This window comes from Myiozetetes cayanensis, unplaced genomic scaffold (assembly GCF_022539395.1).
Source record: "Myiozetetes cayanensis isolate MyiCay16 unplaced genomic scaffold, myiCay2020 scf31, whole genome shotgun sequence".
Taxonomy (NCBI): Eukaryota; Metazoa; Chordata; class Aves; order Passeriformes; family Tyrannidae; genus Myiozetetes; species Myiozetetes cayanensis.
The window spans coordinates 4,195,539-4,219,923 of record NW_026087533.1 but is presented as its reverse complement, the minus strand read 5'-3'; the positions used below and the strand labels follow the sequence as shown (position 1 = coordinate 4,219,923).

Genomic DNA, 24,385 nt, shown 5'->3' with positions numbered 1-24,385 from the left:
CAGTAGATGTCAGTAATGTGCATCTAAATCTGAATTAAATTCAGTTTATTGTTGCTGGTTTTTAATAAGCACTGCGTACATAGGAGATAAAAGGTAAAATAAAACTTGGCACATTGCTTGGAGAGTGAATGCAGGGAGTAAATAGGATGTCTTATTTTTCTTCTCACCAATTGCACCAGGAATTCTCACTCATTACAGCTCTCCAATGATATTCCTTGCTGTCTGTGCAGGCAAGACTGTTGATTTTGGAAGGCATTCATTAGATTATGTGTCTTGCAATTATATTGCTTAATTCAAACAGAGCCTGCATATCCCAGGGGTGGGTGACCTCTCTGAGTTTGTACCTGTCAGTAATTCTATTTAAATAGAAAACCAACACCGAACTTTTTCTTAGAAATTCTCAACCTCTCTTTTAGTAAATTTGAAAGAAAATTCACACACTAAGAGCGAGTTTTGTAATTACATTTACAGGCTGGAATCCCTGAGCAGCAAGGATGAAGCAGTGCTAGGGAATAAGGCCATTTTTAGGGGTGGAGTGTGTCCTGACTTCCCCCCCCCACACACACTGACTGATTTCATCATGGAAACGCTCAACAGCAGAGCTGAGATGTTCACCAAGGGCTGAAGTTTAATAACACACACATAAGCATTTGTCAGCCACAAGATAATCCGTAACACAGAGTGATTTCATACAAAAAACCTCCACCAAAAGCCTGGTTCTCGTGGCTGAATCCCCTTGTATTTCCCACACAGAGTTCACCTACCAAAATAAAACCACTGAAACACTACTAGAATAAACATAGAGGCACGAGCCTGAATTTTAGGGCAGAGACACTGAAAGGAACCCAGAGCAGTTAAATTCCTTTTAAATTCAAGGGGACACCATTCACTCATTCATTTAGGCTTTCTCATGGTGATCCCAGCTGGGATTTCCTGCTCCGTTCCTACCGGGATCTCCCCGTGTTTATAGACACTGATGGTGACCTGCCCCGTTTCAGACCCGTATTTATTCTTGACAAAGATGCTGTATTTTCCTGTGTCTTCATTGCAGACCCTCTCTATGGTGATTGTGACCACTGAGCCCTTCACATCCATCTTGTATCGGTCCTTGAACGCGATGACCTTCTCGTTTTTGAACCAGGTGATTTCTGGGTAAGGGTCTCCAGAAACGCAGCAAGTCAAGCACAGGGTCTGTTGTAAAACAGGAGAAACGCGTTCTGAAGTTACAAATGTGCAAGGGAATTCAGCTCAGAGAATCCCAATCATTTGGGTTGGAAAAGATCTTTAGGACTGTCGAGTCCAACAGCAGTGCCAAGGCCACCGCTAAACCACATCCCAGAAGCCACATCCACACGTCTTTTAAACAACAAAAAGAAATCAAGAAACATAAAAATCAGTCCTCACATTCCCAAGAGGTGGCATTCCCACGCTGCCACTCCTTTTCCTGATATCCTCTGGTATAATCAGGATTAACCTGCCTGAAGCCACTTATATTTGTGCTACTGCCTTTTTACAGCTTTCTTGTGCTGTAAAGTGACACTTAAATAGGCACATGATGAATTTGCAGTTACTGTACAGGATTTTTGTTCTGCCTGTGCAAAGGGGAACGTGACTCAGAAATGTAAACAGGGAGTTGGTGTGATGGGAAAAATCAGGGCCAGCACTTTAAGGCCTTAAAAGTCTAATCCTGTGAAACGGGGAGAGAACAGAAAGGATCTGGCTGTGAAAATGAGCTGGAGAGGGGGGATCCCACTTCCCACCCCTGGCAAATGCAGGAGCTCAGAAAAGCTGCTGGGAATGTAGAGGAGGGGAAAACAGGCAGTTTTCCTCCCCATCAGTGACTCTTCTGTGTCTGTGCAAGGGCCAATTAACAAAGTTACTCAACATCACCTTATCCTCCATGATGGTGGCAACATCTGGCAGACCTTGAACAACTCTGGCACGACCTGGGAGTGAACAAACACGACCTTTTAGTTCCTCTTATCAGCAAACCACTTGGCTTTGTTTAAGTGAAGGGAAGAAATTAATTTACTTACGCTTTTCTGCTATTGCTGCTTCCCTGCAAAGTGAGAGAAAACGATTGTGGGTTTATTTATTAGCCATTATATTCTCAGTTTAGAGGAATGACACTCAAAAATAGATTTAGCTGTGAAAACATTTAGGCAGGAACTTACTTTAGCCTTCTGTGCTCAGCCAGGGCGTCTTCAAAGGCTGCAAGAAGGGAAGGTTTCAGGAAAAGCTGCTGTTTGTTTTGTTTGACTCAGTGAATTTAACATAAGGGATCACAGAGATAAATGTAATTATCATCTAGAGGGTGTCTATGGGGACATAATTCCCTCTATTAGGGAATTATGGCTCTATTTCTGTACTGGGACCTTTCCAAAGAGAAGTTTAGAGGGGGCGGGGGGCGGAATCTCCAACAGTTTGGAGAAGTGTTTGTAAACCTGCAGGTTCTCCGTTCCAGGATTCCACCTGGAAGCTCTGCTGGCCAACGGCATCGGACACATCCCAGGAGCACCTGCCCCTCTGCTCACCCCTTCCCCAGCAGTGCCTGAAAGTGGGACAAGGCTCTTCAAAGGCTTCAAACCCTGCCCCATTCCCTTCTCCTCGGGCTCCCCTGGCTTCTGTGGGCGCTTCCTGTCCTTCTTAACCCCAGTTCCACCACGTGCTGTCCCAGCTCAGACAAAGGAGAGAGGACTCCTGGAAAGCCCAGCTCGGGTATTTCTCATTCCTGGGATGCTTTGGCTCAGCTCACCTTGCCCAGACAGGTCTGTTGACAGTTTGTGGGAGCTGTTCCCATCGAATAACTCCAGGGTGTATTTTCCCTTATCGGCATCCGTGGGGTTCAGGATGTGGAGCCAGATGCGGTTCATGGTGCTCCCAGCTTTCATCCTGTCACGGCTTTCCAGTTGTTTATCCCTAAGTAAACACATCACTTCATTAGTAATTAGTAGAGCTGGATAAATTAGAGTATTAACTTTTCTTTTTAGGCCTGTGCTGGTGGGGAGTGTGGGAGTCAGGATTCATTTCAGGGAGAGTTTTGTAGATACCCACATGTGAAAATCCCATGGACCTTCTAATTGTGCTTTTAGGCAGTTTGCCAAAGCTTTACAACCTCAAAAAAGACCTTATTTAGGAGATTAAATAGCATTTACATGTTGAATATTTGTAAGCATTTAGCCCTTAAACATTATTAAAAATTGGCCTCCTTATATATATATGTAGGTGATGTTTAATAAAACACCACTTATGAAGACATGAGGCTAAATTAGCCAGTGTTTGGGAAGAATTTTATAATGTTTGGAAATATTTGTTATTCAGAGTGGGGTAAATAGAGTGGTTTAGAGGAAAAAGTAGTAGAAATAAAGTGTTTGAAAAAAACCACCTGTCTGTGACCAAGGAGGCTGTAACTGAGCAGTCTCATAAGGGCATCATTATTATTCTGGTAAAGATAATCCCTTATAAACATTTCTGCAGTGCCAAGATAAAACCAACAAGACTGCCCATCCTGGAATTCCAGGATGTGTTGCAGGATGAGAGTGAATCGTGGTTTTCAGCCCTTGCTCAGACAAAGCTACAGCTGCCTTTAAAAAGAGATGTTTAATTTTGGATAAAGTTATGAGGAACAGCATTTCCAGAAGCTTGGCAAATGTTTTCTGGGGATCACTCACTTGTGATACCAAGTTGTTTTCATGTAGTCTGTGAAATACTTGACATCAGTGTAGATCTGGATGCCTTCCTCGGTGGGCTGGATTTTCAGGGGTGTAGCAGAGAGAGCTGAAATTCAGGAGGACTTTCAAGAATGTGCAGTTTGAGACGTTAGACCGACAAAATCCCAAGGAACACGTTAACATTTCCCTGTGGAGAGCCTGGCTAGCTGAGGGCAGGGTGGAATTCTGCCTCTTGGACACCCTGGAGCTTTTAGGAGCTGTAGAAAAACGTGTCCCTTGTAAAGAGCTGGGTCTGGGCTACACATGGCATAGAGCACAGCTTGGCCAGATTCCCAGAGCGGGGATGGGACAAGGAGCAGGTGCCAGCACAGAGTTAATTTGTAAGTGCAGGGGGGTTTGAAGTGCCAGGATTTATTTGCTGACCATCCTCCTCACGCTGAAGGAGAGTGGGTGGTGTTTGAATTGATCCAAACCCAGGGCCAGCTCCAGGGCAGTTTGCTCTGACTGGGACACCCCTTTCCTCCCCTTCTGTTGTTACTCAGGACATACCACTGATCCTGCACAGCTCCTTCAGAAGCTCTTCAAAGGCTGAAAGGCAAAGATTTAAATGTCTATAAATAAAATATTTCTCAGATCACATCTGATCTCCCAGCTTTATTTCACCGTGTTTAGGATGTTTTGTATCCACGAGTTATTTGTTGCCTTTTTCTCTTGCAGAGCTCACTGGGAATGGAGTTTTTGCCACTGATTCATTTATTTTTAGAGGCTGGGCATTTCTTACTAAATTTAGATGCTCCTATCTTCCTTAACATTCAACATGTGCAACCAACTGCCTCCCAGAGAGGAGATTTATGGGTCAGGTTTAAATGAGGGATTCCAGATGTCAGGGTAGGATTTAATCTCAGGAAGGAGAATCTTCTGATTGATGCTGAGTTTCTGAAGGGCCTGAAAAATTCCTGAGCTTTTAACTGTGGTGCTTGACAGAATTTATAGCCCAGCCCAAGCTGGAGAAATGACTGCAGATGTAAATGACATTATGATGGAGATCAGGAAACCCTTTAAATTCGACCAGTGAATTTTTAATGCAGGTTTGAATCCCTGTAAAAGCACTGTGGTAATTAACAACGTCATAGAAAGCTGATGAAATTTGGTTTTAAATCCAAAACTGATCCTAGGCAGGGCTGTGAGTGTGTATTATTGTGTGATACAGGGTTCTTTTACCTCCTTTGGTGAGATCCAGTTGGGTGCAGTCCTCTCCTCGCTGGTCTGAAACAACTGCTTTGTATTGGCCTTCATCTGCTTTGGTCACCTACCAAAGACATGTGCAAATACACCCATAAAGAGAAACAAACCCCAAAGCCAAACAAACACACCACAGGAATTTTCCACATCATTGAAAGAGGGTTGGGAAAAGGAGGAGAAGCTGAGATTTCCTTCTTCTTGTTTTCTCGAGGTGATTTGGCTGCTTGAAATGAATAAAATAAAATCCAAGCCCAGCAAGGTTGGAAGGAGCCACACAGAGACTGCACCACCAATCTCCCTTTGCTCAGCTGTAGCTTCTGTGAGGCAGTTCAGATTACAAGGGGGGTTGTGTCAGCTCCTCTGGCCCTCTCCAGGGCTTAAACCATAAAGTTGCATTCAGTTCATTCTGTGAGGAGCTCAGTAACTCTTTTTTTTTAATGGCACTAAAGTTCATCTCCAGAACAGGCAGCCAGTGCTGATCAGAAAAGCTCTCGGGTTCTTTTTAGCCTCTCAGGATGTGTTGAACTTTGAACAGCCACTCACTGTTAAAAAAAACCATCTTATTTCTTACTAGAATCATAAAATCAGAGACTGCTTTGGGCTGGAAGGGACCTTAAAGATCCTTTGATTCCATCCCCATGCCATGGGCAGGGACACCTTCCACTCAGCCATTAAACTACAACACTAAAAGTCTTCTCCTCTACCCAAAACACGAGGAATATTAATAACATCAACCCCTATTTTTTTGCATTTTCATGGGATCTCCAAAGCCTGTGAGTCATTTGATGGTTTTCACCTTTTTAATGCAGAGAGTTCCTTTTCCAGTCTGTGGATCAAACACACCACCTGCTCGTGCCTTCTGCTTGAAGAGCCACTGGAACTTGGTGTCCTTCCTCAGGTTTGTTGCCTGTTTGAAGTCAATATTTAGAATGTCAACACCCCAAATGCATTTTAATTCTCAATTCCTGGCCGACCTTCTAATAGGAAACATCACTTACAATTAGGGAATTGCTCCAGAACCTTAGAAACCACACTCTTTCTTTATTAAAATTCCTGCCCAAAATACACCATCTCCTTCCTTCCACTGGTTGGCAACAAAGCATTTGGATGAACAGCTCACACCCTCTTAAAATTCACACCTAAAATTGAGAGCTAAAGGAGTTCAGCCCCGGCAGTTGCAGCCCAGGCTGTGCGTACCTTGCAGGTCAGGAGCACCTCACAGCTCTCCGTCACCTCCCACCTCAAGTTCTCTATGAAATGTGGACCTGGAAAAGAAAAGAAACGTCTTTGGCGATGCCTTTCCTGCAGAAATGCCTCCACCTAGTGCCGAATTCCAGCAGTGCCGCGGGATGGAAGGCTCTGCGTGGAATGGGGAGGGGAAATTGGGAGAAATTAGGTACAATTTCATCCCACATTAACTACCCTCAGCCAGCAAACTGGACCTGTGTCCTAATGTGTTATCACAGTCGTTGTTAAGTGAGTATTTTTATACCCTCTGGAAGGGAATAATCTTTCCAATTTAGCAGTTTTTCTCTGAATTTGTTTTAGGGACTTCTCTATTCACGAATATAAAATGGGGGATAGAATGAAAGTGGAATGCAAGGAGCTTTATAAACTTATCTAGAGAATCCTGTTTTCTCTAGAGAATCCTGTTTTCTTCAGGGAAAGTAAGTGGATCTTAATTACATTTTTTTCATATTATTCATTATTACACACAAACTGGACAGTTTTCAGAATTCAAAAATGTTACAGCACCAACCCAGCAGATCCATATTAAGAATTCTGGATAGTTTGGCTAAAGTTATTTAAATAAATTATTTTGATTTTTTTTTTTTTTAAGGGCAGGGCAAAGTATCTGAAAATAAGGAGGATTATCCTAGGGTGGCAATCAGCTCGAACAATGTTTTTCAAAAGATGATAAAGAAAAATATTTAGAGCACTAGGGGAAATAGCTTTGCTTGGGTTTTGACATAATTCTGGCAAGTGATGAACCTCTGGTTTATCTTACCCTGCTTTCTCTTCCATTCCCTCCGTTTGGCATCGGCCTCCTCTGCAACTTTAGCAAAACCTACGGGACAACAATGGACAAAGTCAACAAAATCCCCCCATTGTTGGAAATTTCTGCTCCCAAAAGGTGCTCTCAGAGCTGTGATATTTGTTTATGCACCATTCACCTCATTCTCTCACAGCCCCCTGAAATAATGACGTTCAAAAAGCAAGAAACACGGAAGGCAGAGAGTGTGTAATTTGTCTACTTTTGGACAAGCACGGCTTCTCTGCCTCATTGTTGATTGGCAGCAAAGAGAAAGGGGCACTTTTGGAGCACAACTCATTGAATTAATTTTATATCCTGAATGCAGCATGTGCTGAATCGCTCTGGGGAACTGCCTCTTTCTCTCTGGGGCTCAAGGAGACCCGACATTTTCTAGACATTTTCCATTCAAAAACCTTGGAAGCTTTACAAGGTCGCTTGAAGGCAAAATGCAAGAACTGAAACTGGAGATAGGCACTCGATGGGGAAGGATTTGAATGGCAATCTTGTTACTTTCTATTTTTAATTCATTTTCAAGGGCTCTCTGTGCTGCATGTCCAAGGACCCTGCGTGTTTCATGTTGTCCTGGAGTGCAGATGACACTGGTTTCTTTATTGCATTCAGTGCCATCAACCAGCTGTTGAATGCACTGAATTTTCCACCTGATCCTGTCCTGAGATAAACGAGTGCATGGACTAAATAACACATCACACAGTTTGCTGCCAAGGCACAGCTTGCCATGGCAAGATAATATGTAAAACATCTGAAAGAAATAACTAAGCATCCCACTGTTTTTATCATATTTATAAGACCAAAAGCTTCAATTTTTGTTGAAGAGAAACTCAGATCATTTCCTAAATGATTCTTGGACTCTAAATGTGTGCTAAAATAAGTATTTTGCTCTCCCCATTCCCAGTGTGCCATTGGAACTGCTGGAAATACTTTGGGGCCTCGAGTGCCTCACAAAGTTTCCACTGAGCATGGCAGTCTATATTTGATCCCGAATTTCCACTTACATTCATCCACAAGAACCAGGGTGAATTGATTCTTGGCTTTCCCATCCTGCAGCTGGGCTGTGTACATCCCTTTGTCATCTGCACAGAAATCCTGGATTATCAGCTCCACGAGACCTTTCTCCCTGACAAAGTTTATCTTGTGTGTCTGTAAAATGAAAAAAAAAAAAGGCCAGATAAACTGAAGGGATTTCCCCCAGCAGAACTGCTCCGAGGTCAGATCCTGGCACAGCATCTTCTACAAAGCCTTTCCAGTCATTTTGTACCTGTATCTTTATAAAATTCCCTCTTCTAACAGGATAATGAATCCAGTGCACTCTGCTGGTCCATCCCCGTGGGATTCAGCTATTATTATTTACATGTGTAGGAATGGTAGAATTGCTCCCAGCAGAGCTTTCCTCTGGGAGAAAATCTTTTGTTAAAACCACCTAACAAACACAACCCATTTCTCCTGGCTGGATAATTGTGCACCTTTCAGCTCTTTAGATTTTTAGCATCGTGGAAGTGTCGGACTAATTAAAATCCCTGACAGGTAATTGCATATTTGGCCACCGTGAATTACTTCCACCCTCCTGCAGGTGCTGCTGAACCTCCTCCTCCACATTACACCCCGAAACTGCCAGGTGCTTGAGCACAAATATCATCATTCTGCCTCGCTGCCCTGTTTGCTCTGAGCAAATATTATCCTTACAAAGAGCCTGACAAACACTTTTAATTGTGTGTAAACATGTCAGTCCTCCAGCAGGGAAGAGACAGTTCTTAGAAGAGACAAAGCCTTAGATAAACTTGTTACACGATGTTTTAAATCCCCCCCCACAACAGGGCACTGACAGCTCTGAACTGCTTTGGGGCTGCTCCTTTGTTCTGTTGATGTCTTGGCATTGCCACTGAGCTGACAGGCCGGTGATTTATGTTGTGCTTCATTCTCAACTGTTCTCCCCTCTGGTCCCTTCATTCCAAATACTTTTTTAGATGTTTTAATATTAACTTGATATGGGAAGGCAAGGAGGAGGCCTGAGCATTTTTCTGGGTGTCTCAGGAGGTTGTGACACACCAGGCAGGGCTATTTCCAGTGCCTCACACTGGCAAATAAATCACTTCCATCTGCCTCTAGAACCCATGAGATCTGTCTGTATTTAGTTCACATGGGCAACGGTGGAAAGCTTGGGAAAGCAGGAGAAAAATATCCCATCTCATTCCCAGAGATGGAATTCCTTTAAGCATGCACTGAAATGGTTGGAGCGTGGTCATCCAGGACAGAGCTCTGCATCCTGCACCGGTGGATTTGGAGCATCCCACGAATTACACGTGGCAGAGATTTACTGTCAGAAAACTCCTCTACCAAAGGGAAGGGGCAGGTTGTCAGAGGAATCTTGCTGAGGAAAATTGCCCTGTCTGTAACTGTGTCAGAGCTGCAGCCTCGCAGCTGGGACTGCACAGCTTGGGAATCAGGCATTTGCCTTCCTGCTTAGGCACAAAACATCAGATGGGAATTTAGAAAACTGGGAATGCACCCATTTGCTCTATCTCCCTGCCCAGCAGAAGTCAGAATTAAACCCAAAACCAAAACCTACTGGAGTGCTTTTGAGCTCCTTGTCGTTGAAGATGAGGTGCAGCTCAGCCTTTGGGGACAGCTTCTCCACCTCCAGCCACAGCCTCACTTCTCCTTTCTCCAGCACATCGATGTTCCAGCCAGATATCAGCTTGATCACTGGCAAACAGAGAGAACCACGCAGGGGAGTGCCAGGCAAACCACAGGATTTGGCTCAGCCAGGGTTCCCCTTTCCCAGTCTGGACAGGTGGGTGTGGTGGCTTCCACTTACGTGGGTTCCTGATTTCGTGGCTCCGTTTCAGCAGCTTGTCCAGGTCTGAAATGCAAAGAATAAAAAGTCATTTAGATATGTACAACTAGGCCAAAACAAATTAATTTAATTTGTTAATGAACTTTGCCAAGAAGAAGTATAAAATACTTGATAAAGGGAAGGGCTAGAGAAGGTTGTGAAGATAATTCTTAATTGTGTCTGAATAAAATGTTGGTCGTGTCAATGCAAGGAGCGTGTTAAAGAAGTTTTAAATCACTGTGATAGTGTAGCTGTGTGTGAAATCTGAACTGCAATGGAAAAATGACTTTCCAGGAGCATGGAATCTTTCCTTAGGGCACTGTAAAAGAAACTGCCCTCGAGCCTTCAAGGAATGGGAAACATCTTTCTAACGATGCCACTATCATTAAGTGGCATTAGTCACTTAACTATTCCTCTACAAGAAACTTTCCTCTAGACACCTAATATTAGAAAACTAGGGCACACTAGGGGTTTGTTGCTGGCAATTAGTAGCTTTTACCTTCTTTTGTTAGAGTGCAGCTGGCGGAGATATCATCATCTACATCCGTGACCTCCACGGAATAGACACCCAGATCCTTCTCTGAGGGCTCTTTCAGTATGAGCTTGGATCTAGAATTAAAAAGGACAATAACAAAAATGATGCATTTCATGGACACCAGAGCTGGGAATCAGGGAAAGGAGAGGGAAACATTTGGCTTCATGTTTTTCTAAGTGTTTAACATGTTCTTTGTTCAACAGTCCACCATTAGTTTTTTCAGTGTGCTTTGCATACTCACCTATTGCCTTTCTCTTCAATCTCAACTCTGTCAGGATCTGGTGGTCCTTCATAGTCCTTTGACCAGATGAATTCAGAGGATTCATTCTTTTCAGGAGCTTCAAAAGCCATATAAATGAAACCCTCCTCGTCCACCCCAAGTTCGATTTCATTTGTGCCTGTGTGAGCAACAAAACCCACAGAACATTCCTCACCAAAGCAGATCAGGGCTGAGCTTCTGCACATCTAACTCAAAAAAAACCAACCAAACAAACCACAACAGGACAGAAAAACAAACCACAGAGTGTACAGCTGGAGTAAATCAATTTGGGCAGTTTGGTTTGCTGATCTTTATTTGGACTGGGGGGGCTTCCTTGCGCTGAAACAAGCAGCTGATGCATCATAAGGCAACTTTTCATTGGAATCATCTTTCTGCTTACAGACTCACACAATCTCATCACTTTTTGTTTCATACCAGGTCTGGTTTTGGCCACCACAGGATCCGAGGGGAGCGAAGGGGGTCCAATTCCAGCCTTGTTCAGTGCCCTTACTCGGAAAATATAGCATTTCCCTGTCTCCAGGCCTGAAACCTGCAGGAAACATTGGCAGGAATTAATGAGAGGCCAGCTGAGAAGCACTTGGATACTGGGAGTGTGTGCAGACCTTCATGTGGGTTGTGGCTACGGGCTGTTTGTTTATCTGTCTCCATTCCTCTGAGCCTTCTTCACACATGTCCACGTAATAGCCTGTCACTGGAGCTGCTCCCGTGTACAGTGGTGCTTCCCAGTGGAGCTGCAGGGATGAGTCCCTCACTTCAGTGCACCTCACATCGTAAGGGGGGCCTGGGCAGGCAAAAGGGAGGCTGTCAGGCATTCAAAACTGCAGCTGGGTGCACACTGGGGTTGGGGTCACAAAGAGTTTTAAGGTAACAAGTGACTAGGAGATGCTTTCTGTGGTAATTAGGGGTAGGTTTAAGAAAAAAAAAAAAAAAGCATAATCCAGCTGCTTTAATGTTATTTGATGTGGTGTAATAGACAAAGGCATTGAGATTTTGTATCCAGACTCTTCATTCTCTGGAAGAAATATTGTTAAAAATAGCTGGGAGCTGTATCTGTGTGCAGAAATAACACTCTGTTATCAGGACATCCCCGGAAATGTCTGTGTGCTTTCCTGTGCTGGCAGGAACCATTACACAGATCTGGAGTGGTCAGAAGCCCCTTGGGTTCATGGCAGAGTGAGGAGATAACTGATACACCTGGTGACAATTTTGTGGATGATTTGTAGGGGCCATTCACTTACGAGTTGGACTCGATGATCCCTGTGGGTCCCTCCCAGCTCAGAACACTCTGCCACTCGTGTGGCATAAACGAGAGATACCTGACTGTGGCATTGTCCACTCCTCACACCTGAACAGGTCGCTGGGCTCAGACACTTCCCCGACTCCGGCCAGGTTCATGGCACGGGCACGGAACTGGTACAGGTGACCCTGCTCCAGACCGCTCACCTGGGGGGCAGGAGGGAAATCCTGGTTGGTACAGCCCTGCTGCTCCAGGGAGGAGAATTCCAGGCTGGAACTAGAGCAAAGCTGTGGCTGGAGCAGCCCAGGCTCACAGCTGAGATGAGTACCGTGCAAACTCGCTGAGGAATGGGCTGAATGTTGACCCCGTGCCAGTCCCGCTCGGAGCTGTCGTGCTGGTCGAGGAAATAGCCCAGGATCTTCGTTCCTCCTTTGCGCTTCGGGGCCTTCCAGCCGATGGTCATGGTGGTCTTCCCGCAGTGCAGGAGCACAAACCCCCGTGGGGCTGAGGGGCAAGCTGAGCAAAGAGAGAGCAGGGAATTGTTCGGTGCAGGGGTTGGGAAAAGAAGTGAAGTGGAGGCGCAGGGAGGAACCACTGAGGAGATCTCAGTGTGCCCGTGGGATTCTGTTTGTGTGAAGGCTCCCTAAATCCTGCTTTTGCAGAGTAAAAGGGTTTGAAGATGGCCAGGCTCTCACCTGGGAATCACAACAAAAAGCATGGATGTGTCTCAGGATGTTTCTCACACGTTGCTTTATGGATTGTGTGGCAGAGAAGGGGAAAGCAGGGGGTCAATAAAATGAGGAACGTGGAGGAAAAGATCGTGGCTGATGTGGCCAGCAGGATTTTGTAACTGCCCTGAGAAATTCCCAGTGCTGATTTCAAGAGCACCTAAAATGGCCACCTACAGCAGAGCCAACTTAATACTGGAAATGTAACACACTGCTAAGTCGAGATGCTCATTAATTAACTCTGCCCACCCATGGCAAATGTAGTTGATGGCAGAAGCTGCAGGGTACAACAGTTCTCTGTTGCTTCACTTCTCAAACATTACCACCATTACACACAGCAATAGATGTGTGTGATAGGTGGGGGTTTGAGGGATTTAATTTCGGGGTGTTTGTGCACAGGTTGTGTCATCACTCACCGATCGCCGGCCTGACAACGATGGGATCTGTTGGTGGGGAGCTCTCACTCAGTCCTGCCTCACTGACAGACTTCACACAAAAGACATATTCTTTTCCAGGCTGCAGCCCAGGAACAGTAAATCTGGGAGAGTAAATTAATATGTTTGTGTTTGACTGTGCAAAGTACAAGCAAACAGTGCTTAGAACAGACAGCGATACATTATTATAATAAGGCTTTGTTCTTACAAAATCATTATTTGCCATTCCTTATTAAAAGTGTCACCCAGTAAATCAGACAGTGGGTATGGAACAGGTGGAGAGGAATCACTCTGCTGGCTGGAATTGTCAGGGGAATAAACAGGGCTTTTTAATGGACTTTGTGTGACCCCCCCCCACAGTGAGAGAGGGACTCTGAATCCTACATGTGAGTGACAGCAACTTACTCGACTGGAAAACAAGCAAAAAAATGGAATGTGGTTCAACTGGTGCCCCAAGGTTTGTGTATCACACAGTCCCAGTGTGAGAAGAACACCCAGACTTTGCTGTCAGCCTGGCTTTGGGTGTAAAAGTGAGGCTTTGAGCGCTCCTGATTTCTCAGGGAGGACATGGTGTTTGTGTGTGTGGGGACTGAAGGAAGGTCTTGTTTTATCTGAAATATGAACTCCAGCCAGAACCAGAAGAATCCAGATTGGGTCCTGTCACATCTCAGTGGAGCAGAAGAGCTGAACTCACTCATTGCATGTCACAGGCTTGTTGTTGACAGTTTGCCACTCCTCTGCCCCAGTCTCCCTGCAGTAAATGTAATACCCAAGGGGCTCCAGACCATCCTCTGGTTTGTCCCACTGCAGAACAACAGATGTCTTGGTGTCTCTGAAAGCTAAAACCTGAGATGGTGGAGGCAGAGGAGCTAAAAAGAGAGAAACAAACAAACAAACAAACAAAAACAACAGAGAAAAATAGGGAAGGTTAAAATCTGTAATTTAAAAAACCACCAAAACATTCTGAGTTGCCCTCTTTGATTTATTCAGCTTTCCCAGAGCACCATTTTCAAACTTGCCCAGAGAAGCTGTGGCTGCCCCATCCCTGGCAGTGTCCAAGGCCAGGTTGGACAGGGCTTGGAGCAACCTGGGCTAGTGGAAGCTGTCCCTGCCCATGGCAGGGGGTGGAATGAGATGAGCTTTAAGGTCCCTTCCAACCTAAACCAGTCTGTGATTCGATGAAATGAGAGCAAAATGCCATGGACATTGTCCCACTATATAGACTCTGGTTTGGTGCCTGGGGCAGCTTGAATATGAGAGAATATTAAAAGATGAAGAGAAGTGCTTGTCTCTCTGCATAAGAGAGACACAAACACGAGCCTTTGCACCTCTTACTGTCATCAGCTGAGTCCAGGAGCAAAACAAACCCAAGCAGCACTGCAGAGGCTCCTGTCCCACCTGAACCCCCCCAAAACAGGCTGCTGCAGCCTCGTGTCATTCTTCCACACCCCCCTCACACCCTGCTGCAAGCTTACTGGGATCAAACACAGGCTTCAAACTGTTTCTGTTTTATTAAATGTGATTCCCCCCTCGCTGCTTGGTTTATATTTACACCTCCCTGACCAGCTGCAAAGCAATTAAACAAGGATTTAAAGGCTTTGAGAGATTTCCTTATATCAGAGCAACTGCTGGGTGGGCAGGGGACATCCCCCCTCACTCCCCGTTATTTTCAGAGCAGAGTAATGAAATAATCACCCAGCTTGGTTCCAGCAGTCACAGGCGGGCTGGGCAGGGAGGGCTCGCTGATCCCGTACTTGTTGACGGATCGCACTCGGAAACGGTAGGATCTTCCTCCAACGAGATCAAAGAGTGCAAATCTTGGGGAATTCACTGCCACATCCACATTAACCATTTGCCAGCAGTTGCTGCCTGCAACCGACTGTAATGGTGAAGGGGAGGATTTACCACTCGTGCTGTAACTTCAGGCATAAAACAAAGCTGATCTCTGTAGGAAAGCGGTGTAAAAAAACCCACCCGACCAAACAAAACCACAAACCAAACCCATAAGTTACGGATTTCTTGTTGATAGACCCAAACTTTTCTCCCATGGCAACAGAGGGCCCCTTTGCAGCAGAAGTGGTGGGTGCAGCGGATGAGGAATGAGGATGTATGAGAGGAGACGGGGAGAAGGTACTAATTAACCAGCAAAACGATTAGTGGAGAACAGGAAAGTGAAGGATTGTGCAGTTTTTCCCAGCTTTTCCACCCTTTGGGGCACCCTGTTAAAATTCTGCCGCTGTTCTGTGGTGTCAAAGTTATTTGTTTATTCTCTGTTAATGATTAGTCCTGGAATGGGTGTCCGAGGCAGGATGAGGTGCCCTGAGGAGCAGGAGGGAGGCTGACCCAGCCACTTTTGAGGCTGTGGAAGGAATGGTTCTGCTCTGCAGTTCCCCTTCTAGGTGATGCTGTTTTCTTACCTTTTCCACATAATAACTCAGGGGCTCTCTGCCTCTTGGATCTGGTTCATCCCAGGCCAGAGCCACATAATCTTCTCTGACCTCACTTGCATGAACATTGGTGGGTGGCAGTGGAATTTTAATGTGTCCTACAGGAAGGCAGAAAGGCTTTAGTGATAATGTGGCAGGAAAATAAAGTTCTTTTACAATGGCCTCTGTTTTCCCACTCTAAATTAAGATTCATCAATACACAGGAGGGGACGAACCCTTTGGGGACACAGAGGCAAACCAAGATAGTTTTTGGGATAGTTCTGATCCTTGTGCAGCTTATTATGGTATCTCCCAGAGTGTCTTTTCTCCAGTCATGTCTTTACAGATGTCCTTGTTGCAGAACAATCATTCCTCTCTGAGGGAAAGGCTCAGGGGAAATTGGAACTTACCTTCCAGCTCATCCTTGGAGATTTCTATCGTCCTGCTTTCGTCATATGGAATAACTGCAATGTCAAACAGGGCAGTGTTATCCCCTCAGAGGAGATGTTGGGAAGAAAGACAGAACCCAGGACCATGTCATTTGTTGTATGCAGAATTATACACCTTTCATGTCATATATACAGTATTTTGATGTTTTTCTGACCAAAATAGTCCCAAGGTGGGTTCAGTGAAGGCACAGAGCGTTTGTGAGAATGGGGAGAACCTGGACAAACTGCCCTCAGTTACAGCTGCAGCCTCCCTTTGTACCTGAGGAGAAATTGTTCCTGATTTTGTACAAACCTGTCACTCTCTTGTCCCTGCTGGGGTCACGTGTTGTCACCGGCTCACTGGCTTTTGAAGGGTGACTGATGCCCACTTTATTGACAGCCTTCACCCGGAACTGGTACGTGTGTCCCTCAGCAAGGCCCAGGACAGGGCACCTGCAGGTTTTCACAGGCTGGGCATTGCATGGGACCCAATCCTCTGACCCAGCAACACACCTGGAACAAAACACAGCCCGGGGAGTTCCTTTAGAGTATTTCCCCAACAATACAACGAGCTTTTCTTAGCTCAAAGATGAATAACTCACAGACCTTTCAATAAGGTACCCCAGGACTGGACTTCCTCCGTCATCACTGGGCGGCACCCAGGAGAGGATCAAGCAGTCTTTGTTCACATCGTGGCACTTCACGCTGAGCGGGGATCCAGGAGCACCGGGAGTTTCTGCTGCAGCATCTGTGGGAACCCCGAGGGATGGTGGTTGCTCTCTGCTCTTTTCTCCCCCAAAACTTTCATTCAGGAGCTTAATTTTAAGTGTCTTTAACCTACATCCCACTAATGCAAGCCACGCTTTTCTAAACCACTACTGAGCATAAGATGTGCTCATTTTAATAACTGCGCCCAGGAGCAAAACTGGGAGCAAAATTTCTCGCGCATGAGGCGGGAAATTCCTTCGTGCCAAGGTATTTATGGGAGGGGGTTTTGTTTCTCTGTGTGTACCTCTGACAAACACATAAGTGGTCTGTTCTTTGTGCCCATCCAGCGAGGGGACATGGATGGTGTAGAACCCCTCATCCTCTTTGTGAGCGCACGGCACCGTCAGGGAAGCCTCTCGCTCCCGGCACTTCAGCTCCTGGCGTTGGGAATCCTGCAGCAACTCACCTGTGGAGAACCAGAAGGGGTACAGGGGATTCACCTGCACTGGCTGGTTAGGAGTGGCATCACAAAAAAAAAAAAAACAAAGCAGCAAAACCCACAGAGGGAGGTGAGGGTGGGTGAGACATTGCTGATGTCATTGTTGTGCCTCCGAGTTACAGTCGAGGACTGATCCAACTGGAATCAGTTTTGCTGCACTGCTGCTGCTTTCCAAAACTTAACAGCAGACAAAGATCACCAGTTTGGCCAAGATGGAAATCCCTGATTGCCAGCTGAGTATAACAGAAGGTTTTTTTCCCACTGCAGAACCTTTTCAAACACTTGGTGCTTTCTCTGTATAGGACCAAGGCTCTTAAATTATTCCCGTGGGCAGGGATGTCATTACCTCCAAAATATTTTAGTGGTATCATCCTTTACAAATGTGGGAAAAATATAAATTAAATAGTGGCATCTGTATCTTGAGAGCAGCTCAGGAGCCCTGAATTTTGATTATTTTCTGTGAACATTCAATCACAGCTACAAATTCCAACAGTATATTCTTAGAGGTAAATACATATAAACTTAGGTGTTGCCTACAAACCATCTCTGAACCAGGTAATGTCTCGTTGGTGGTCAAGTAAATCAGAGGAGAAGTAACAGGAGAGGGTGAAAGGCTCCTTTTCTCTTGAAAATAAGGGTTTCATTGGAAAAGCAAAGTCTGCCTCTCTGGCCAAGAGGGATCCTATGGAATAAGAGTAAAAGTCAGCAATTTAGCATGTGCAGTCAGGCTAATGGGAAAAGCTCTGGCTCAGGAAGAAAAAAAATAGTCAAGTTGCTTCAGGCTATAAAAGTAAATAACAACAATATCAATGATTTACTCACTTTTGTATATTTCTGAATCGAATCCTGACTCCTTGCCATAATATTCTATAAGACAAGAAAGAAATACATTTAGCAAACCTCGTGCCAGTGTTTATCTTCTCCTCAAAAATACCCAGTGATGCTCAGCAAACTGGGAAAGTGAAACCCCAGAGAGCCTCCCCTGGCATCGAGACAATTGCAGACATTGTGGGGCCAGGGGCAGAGATGCCATCAGCCTGCCCGGGGCACGAGGAATGTTTGCAGGGCAGGCAGGATTAAAACCTTGCTGGAGCCTCTATTTTCAGCCTGGTCAATGCAAAGAGCAGAAGGAAGACTCGTGTTACTGGGCTGGCACGAGAAATCCCGGGAGAGGGAGCAGAGTGGGCCATGACCACGGGCAGCAATGTCTGCAAGGGGTTTGGAAAGCCTGGGGAGGGACAGGTGGATCAGGCACTTGGAGCTGAGGAAAACCCTCCCATCCAGGGCTTTCTGTGGTCCCTCTGAGAGCCACAGGTCTTGGGAACCAGTTTCTTGCTTATCTCCAGAAACACAGCAGTCTTTGTAGAGTTGTTGTGTATTTAACTGTGTGGCTGTTTCATTGCAGTCCAGAAGAAAAAAAAAAAAAGGGCCTAAATTTAGTTCAGTTTTAACCCAGGGACAGCTGTGTCCATATGGAATCTGAAAGATTTTGGCTGAGTCCAGAAGTGGCTGAGAAAGAGAAGCTGTTCTATCAGCCATGTACATATATTTTAATGGCAGCCTGGATTATTTTAGCCAGTTGTGCTTTCTCCTCACTAACAGAGGAAAGGAATCCTCCTGTTCCATTTAACAGTGCTTTTTTTCCAGGGTGAAAATATAATATATGCAAATATTTTGAAGATTCTACAGCATTTGAAAGTTTAAAGGAACGTATTCTGTACTTACTCCTGACCAGCACCGTAGCAAATGAATAAGCCTCGCCGTGCTGGTTCTTTACTTGCACACTGTATTCAGCAGAATCTTCCATGGAGCATCTGGAAAACACAAAAAAATTTCCCCTCCTTTTTAGCTGTCAGTTATTGTTCATATTCCACAGGACAGATTCAAAGGGCTTCCCCTTTAATCCCAGAAATTAAAAGGAGATATTTGCTTTTCATCCAGAAGCTGCTTTTCCTTTCAATAACATGGATTCCTAATAGTTTGTGATCAATTTTTTTCTCTTGACACCCAGAAGCAAAACATTTCAAGTACTGGGCAAGCAAAAGACCTGTGGAACACTTGATTCCACTGAAGATATGCATGTGTCTATCACATGTATAATTCACAGAGCTGAACTCATGTCTTTCTGATTACATTGATCCATCCTAAATCACATGGCTGTGCCTGCTTGTGAAGTGCTTCAAGAGGAGGAGAGATAAATTAAGGCTCTAAATTTAATTTTTTTTTAAGATTTTTTTTTTTTAAATGAACTGCTGTTTCATGAACTGCTGTTGAGACTGGCACAGGTTTAGCTCAAACACAGCCCCTTACAGTCAGGTAAGGTCAGATTCCAGGAAAATTACCTTTTATGGTTTATCATACCCAAACTGGGATTTTCAGCAGAGGAGCTCTTATTCAACTGAAAAAAAAACCAGCTGAGCCAAGGGCACACACATTACCTGCTGATGTGCAGGGTCAGCATCCCAAATTTGTTTTTTATCTTGTATTTCCCTGCCGGGGCCAGGCGGGGGTCGATGGGGACTCCGTTTTTATACCTGGTTGAACACAACCAAACGTGCTGTTAGGAATCTACCTGTGTCAAACACGAAACAGAGAAGAGGAGTAGACACAATTCCCTCTTTTACAGGTCTCCCACTTCAACCCAGAACAGCCTTGCAGCTGAACTAGATCCCTTCCCTAGTCCTGCTTGCCCCTTCCCTAGAGGTGCTGGTGGCTGCCTGGCCTTGGCTTAACATTCCCTGCTCTGCAGGCTCTGGGAGGGAGTTTGCAGATGTCTCTTCTCTGTGTTCCTTGGGGATCTGTGGGAGGTTCACATTCTCTCTTGGCTCTTTGAATAACTCAAAGAGGCCCTTCTGGAAGGACACAGGACATGGGGAGCTCCCAGCCTACAAAGTCATTAGTAACCCAAATGTTTGCCTAATTAAACCTTCCAGGGGAGGAACGGTGGATCACTTTGACAGGCTGATCAAAGTTCACTTTGCAAATTGTTTTCTGGGCTGATCTTTCCTCTGTTTCCATCTCTCTGTTATGGTGTGTGCTGCAGTCAGGCCCAGAACTTAACGCTCCTTCCCTGTGGTTGGCAAATACGCAAAGTGAGTAAATGTGAGAGTTGTGTTGTGCTTTACCAAGTGTAGAAGCAACAGCAGTTTAAAGCTAAAACTCCCATGGTGCCCAGGGCAGTCAGGTCTTGAAGGTGTGTATGTGTGAGGTGGTTTAGTGCTCAATACAGATCCTGCTTCCAGGCCCACTGAGAACTCCATGTCCTCACAGCAGAGCTGGAGAACCGAGAGTGTTTTCTGTGACCTCTGAAGCTCTCCCTTCCTTCTCTCTGCTAGTACATGGACGTTATTCCTCTGGCTGCTCCCTGGAATGCACAGACTGTCCCCACACGGGTCATTGCTGGGACTGACCTACCAGGTGACCTGTGGTGATGGAGAGCCCAGGACGGTGCAGGCCAACTTCACGTCCATCCTCTCCCACACCGCGTGTGCTCTGAGGGGGATCCAGAACATGGGCGGCCTCCCTGAGCGCAGCTCGATGTACTCCTTCTCCACACGTGCCTTTTCCACGGCCTGTGACAAGGAGACACCACATCAAGGCGATGGAAAGGGATTCTGTTATTGCCCAGTTCTGTTACTGCACGAATTCTCTCACAAGGGGGGTGTGTGATAATCCCTCAGTGACAGGAGCACAAGGTTTTATCCTTGAGCGATTCTTAGGCTGTCCTAACACCTGCTGAGGTTCAGGATCCTCTCCAGAGTGCTACTGTTGGCTGTAATTTTAACCCTGGTGGTGTTTCTGTTCCCAGCAGAGGTGTCTGAGCTGACCTTCCTCCTCAGGCCTTTCCTGTCGGCTCTCACGCGCAGCATCCTGCAGGTCCGAATCACCTCCTCCTCGAACCGTTCCATGTCATTCCCAAACCCAGTCCTCTTCTGCCCCCTCTGTTCCAGCTCTAGGATGTCAGCTTCCCTCCTTATCTTGTGGTCCCTGGAACACAGGATGGTAAAAGGCAGCACAGAAGTCAGGATAGTGCTTTTTATTTTGTTTTGGTCTTTTTTTGGGGGGTGTTGTTTATAGCACGTATTTTTGGTTAAACCAGAAGTGTTAAGGACAGAAACACCAGCTGATTGCAGTGTGGGTATGTTTATCAGGCAGTTATCCCTCACAGGAATCAGCAGCACTCTCATGAGAGATCAGACTTCCATCTGCTACAAGACAGGGACCCTCTGTTTGACCACTTTTAATCCCAGGCACGAAACTGGGACGTGCAATGAAGGGAGGAGGGATGTTGGTTGTTCAGCCACCACAGAAGGATGGACAGCAGCATCAATGCCAAGATTTTCCAGGAAGGAGGGAGAGTCCTATCTGTTACCATTAATTTATCAACCCAACTGTATTTTCCTCTTATTCCTTTGAAATCTGCTTTCTCTTAAACCTTTGCTTGTGAGCAGGGCAATGTCCCTCATCACCACAGGCACTATCACTTCATTTCCTGCATTTTAGTTGAGGCCTGGTGTTTCTAAAGGAAGAACCTTCCAACTGAACCTGCCCTTTTTGCTTCCCAACAAAATCAGTTGGAAAGTGTGAGCCCTGCAGTGGTGATATCTGAGTCACCATGATTGCTGACTTACTTGGGGAGTTCGGAGACCAAGGCAAGGGCAGCTGCTATCGACAGCTCTGAAAGGCTGAAAGTCTCTTCTTCCTCACTTCCCGAGGCAGACACATGTGAAAGAACCCAGACAAGACTCCATAAGTTCACAAACTCAAAACTCAGCAAACCTGTGAATGTGCAGAAAGTCCTGTCTGGGCCCAGCTGACCTGACCTGTCCCCAACTCTGGGGCTCACCTGGTTTTGAACTTTTTCCTCCTGGTTGTGGAGCTCATTTGCAAGCTGTGTTTTCTCTCCTCCTTCTGCTCCTCCTCTCTGTGGTGGAAGAAGGTTCGGGATCCCATGTTGGGAAGTCAGAAATGAACTTTTTTTGCTGGAACAGAATAACAGAACAGTCAGAAGGCAGCACTTTGTGGAGGGATCTGTTTCCCCAGGACTGATCCTGTGCTCTAAATCTGGTGGATATTCTCTCCCAGGGCATTCCATTAGATCAGACCCCCAAGATAGCAGGCAGACAAATGAGGAGCATCACGAGAAGGGAGACCAGAGGGGCATGGAAGATCAGAGACAAAATAAGATACAGAACAGCAGATAGTGAGATGTGGAGGAAAAGTTTAGGAAACAAGCAGATTTTCAGGCTGGAAACTATTGCAGGGGTAGCTGTGAGTGCAAACAGCCTGTGATCACACCTGACCCTGCCTGCACGTGCCAGGGCAATGCTGCTGAGCCAAGAACACAGCCTGCTGGGCAGGAATCATGGAATGGTTTGGGCTGGAAGGAACCTTAAAGCCCATCTCACTCCACCCCCCCTCCATGGGCAGGGACATCTTCCACCATCCTGGGATGCTCAGCCAGTTCCAGCTGCTGAGACAGAGCACTCCTTCAGCCAGTGCAATTCCCTATTCCCAGGCTGCTGATGGGAACAGTTCCAGTTCAGCACTTTGGGAGGAAAATGCTTTCTCCAGCCCTTTGGCTGCATCCTGAGAAATCAGCTGTTACTTCTCAGCTCATAGAGAAAGGCTGATAAACCATGGAGAAAACAGCATCCCTCAGAATGCTGGAGCAAAGGACTTGCTCAGCAAACAGCAGGATTTTCCCAGGGAGTGACCAGAGGAGCTTCCCAGGGAGATCCTGCTCCCACAGGTGAAAGTTGGGAGCAAACACTGGCACTCTTGGCTCCCACCCATCCTCGGCTGTGCCCTGGGAACCCCCAGCTCGCTGCTTTGGGGCTCTGACAGAGGGGTGGGCATTAAACTGAAGTAAATTTTAACAAATTCTCCCTCCTTATCTCCCTCTCCTCACAGCTCATTCAAACCCCCACAGCCCAAGCCTTAAACTGTGCAGGTTTACAAGTTCTAAGAGCTGGGGTTGCTGTGGGAGAGCAGCTTCACAAATGCAATTGTTGCCGAATAAAATTGGTTCAAACATGCCTGTAAATCCTTCCCGAGCTCATGTTCCATGACTGAGATTTTCCCTTGGCAAATTCCCCCCCACACCCCTCCCGGATTTTGGCTTTGCTGCTTTCTAATCCGAGCTCTGTAAAAAATACAGACCCCTCAGCTTTCACTGGGATAATTTTTTCATGCTTTTTTATTTTTACTTGTACAATTTTCTGTTGATTTTCTGTAAATAAATTTATAAAGAGTCCACAGAAAAGCACAGTTGGCTGGAAAAGCACAATTATCCTGGCAAATGCAAAATATCCCAACATGAAAATGAAAATAAGGAATTAACACGATAATATTTTCTTAGTAGATGTTAACTTCTGGAAGAAGCAAAGAATTTTGGGGTAAGAAAGTGAAAATAAAACAGGTTTTTATGGGAGAATATCTTTGGTATTGCATGGACTACTGGTCTCTTCAGGACTGATTCAGCTGCAGAATGACTCCTGTTATCCTGGGCATCAGATCTTTGTGTCCATGTTCACAAGTAATTACTGATCCAGAACAATTTTTACTAGATAATGGTTTATTTTGTTTTTCCCTGGACAAATTTCAGTGCCTTATACTCTTGTGTTCATGTAAAGATACCGAGTTCTGATCTGCTAAAACCTACACTTTTCCATTCAAGTCAATATTATTTTCTAAACAGACCAGGAAAAAAAGAAAACCAGAACAGAAAAACAGCAACGACACTTTAAAGCAGATACAATGACAAAGCACAGATTGTTTCTGAAGTGCAAGTCAGACAAAGCTGTCATGAAAAAAGAATAACTGATGCTGCTCTGAAGGTCTTCTAAAAATCTCACAACAAACAGCAGCTTATTTACAAATAAACCAGACTCACCCGGTGAAGACTCTGCTGAGAGCTCCTGTCCTCAGGCAAGAGAAGGGACAAAGGAAGCTTCCCCTTCTCCCTGTTGATGACACTGAGAATGACTCTCCCCAAAAGAATGTTCCCCATGTTGGAGTGCCCATCCTGGAGTCAAATTTAGCCTCGTGCCCTGCCCTCCCCGGGACAATGGGGAGCCCCTGCGTGGTCACTGCAGTGCCAAGGACTCCCAAACTCCCTCTAAATCAGGCCAATTTTTCCCTTTTTGCCAAACTGTGGGAGGGCAGGCAGGTGCCTCCAAAATTCACAGGGTTGGATTGTCCCCTCTGCTCTCTCAGGACAGAAAGCTCAGGAAGCACCCAAACTGAACGATGAGCATTTAAACCTCCCCCAGGGATTTCCCTCGGGGTAACTTTGCTGTGTGAGAGAGG

At 45.7% G+C, this 24,385-nt stretch overlaps 1 protein-coding gene across 1 annotated transcript; it reads right to left on the bottom strand.

Annotated features, from left to right (window-relative positions):
- Nucleotides 1-615: 615 nt before the first annotated feature.
- Nucleotides 616-23,979, bottom strand: MYOM3 (myomesin 3). The gene is made up of 37 exons (XM_050326339.1): nt 23,970-23,979; nt 21,921-22,056; nt 21,706-21,780; nt 20,902-21,061; nt 20,489-20,646; nt 19,513-19,608; nt 18,800-18,888; nt 17,897-17,941; nt 17,616-17,756; nt 16,880-17,041; nt 16,474-16,615; nt 16,181-16,380; nt 15,850-15,903; nt 15,431-15,558; nt 14,709-14,892; nt 13,708-13,882; nt 12,996-13,117; nt 12,180-12,367; nt 11,931-12,057; nt 11,217-11,395; nt 11,029-11,143; nt 10,576-10,732; nt 10,299-10,408; nt 9,782-9,826; nt 9,533-9,669; nt 7,962-8,106; nt 6,922-6,981; nt 6,111-6,178; nt 5,710-5,820; nt 4,893-4,980; nt 4,221-4,259; nt 3,672-3,777; nt 2,756-2,919; nt 2,175-2,211; nt 2,037-2,059; nt 1,891-1,946; nt 616-1,191 (listed from the first exon to the last, which is right to left on the bottom strand). Exons 2-37 carry the CDS (start codon nt 22,025-22,027, stop codon nt 895-897), a joined length of 4,290 nt encoding a protein of 1,429 aa, XP_050182296.1. The 5' UTR covers nt 22,028-22,056; nt 23,970-23,979; the 3' UTR covers nt 616-894.
- Nucleotides 23,980-24,385: the final 406 nt, after the last annotated feature.

Bases quoted from the DNA above. Each gene is read 5' to 3' on its own strand.
- MYOM3 (XM_050326339.1), bottom strand. From the start codon at position 22,027: ATGGGATCCCGAACCTTCTTCCACCACAGAGAGGAGGAGCAGAAGGAG. The intron at 12,058-12,179 runs GTACTCATCTCA...CCTGCCCCCCAG, and splicing joins TTCCTCAGCGAGTTTGCACG to GTGAGCGGTCTGGAGCAGGG. The intron at 1,192-1,890 runs GTGATGTTGAGT...GTTTTACAACAG, and splicing joins CCACCATCATGGAGGATAAG to ACCCTGTGCTTGACTTGCTG.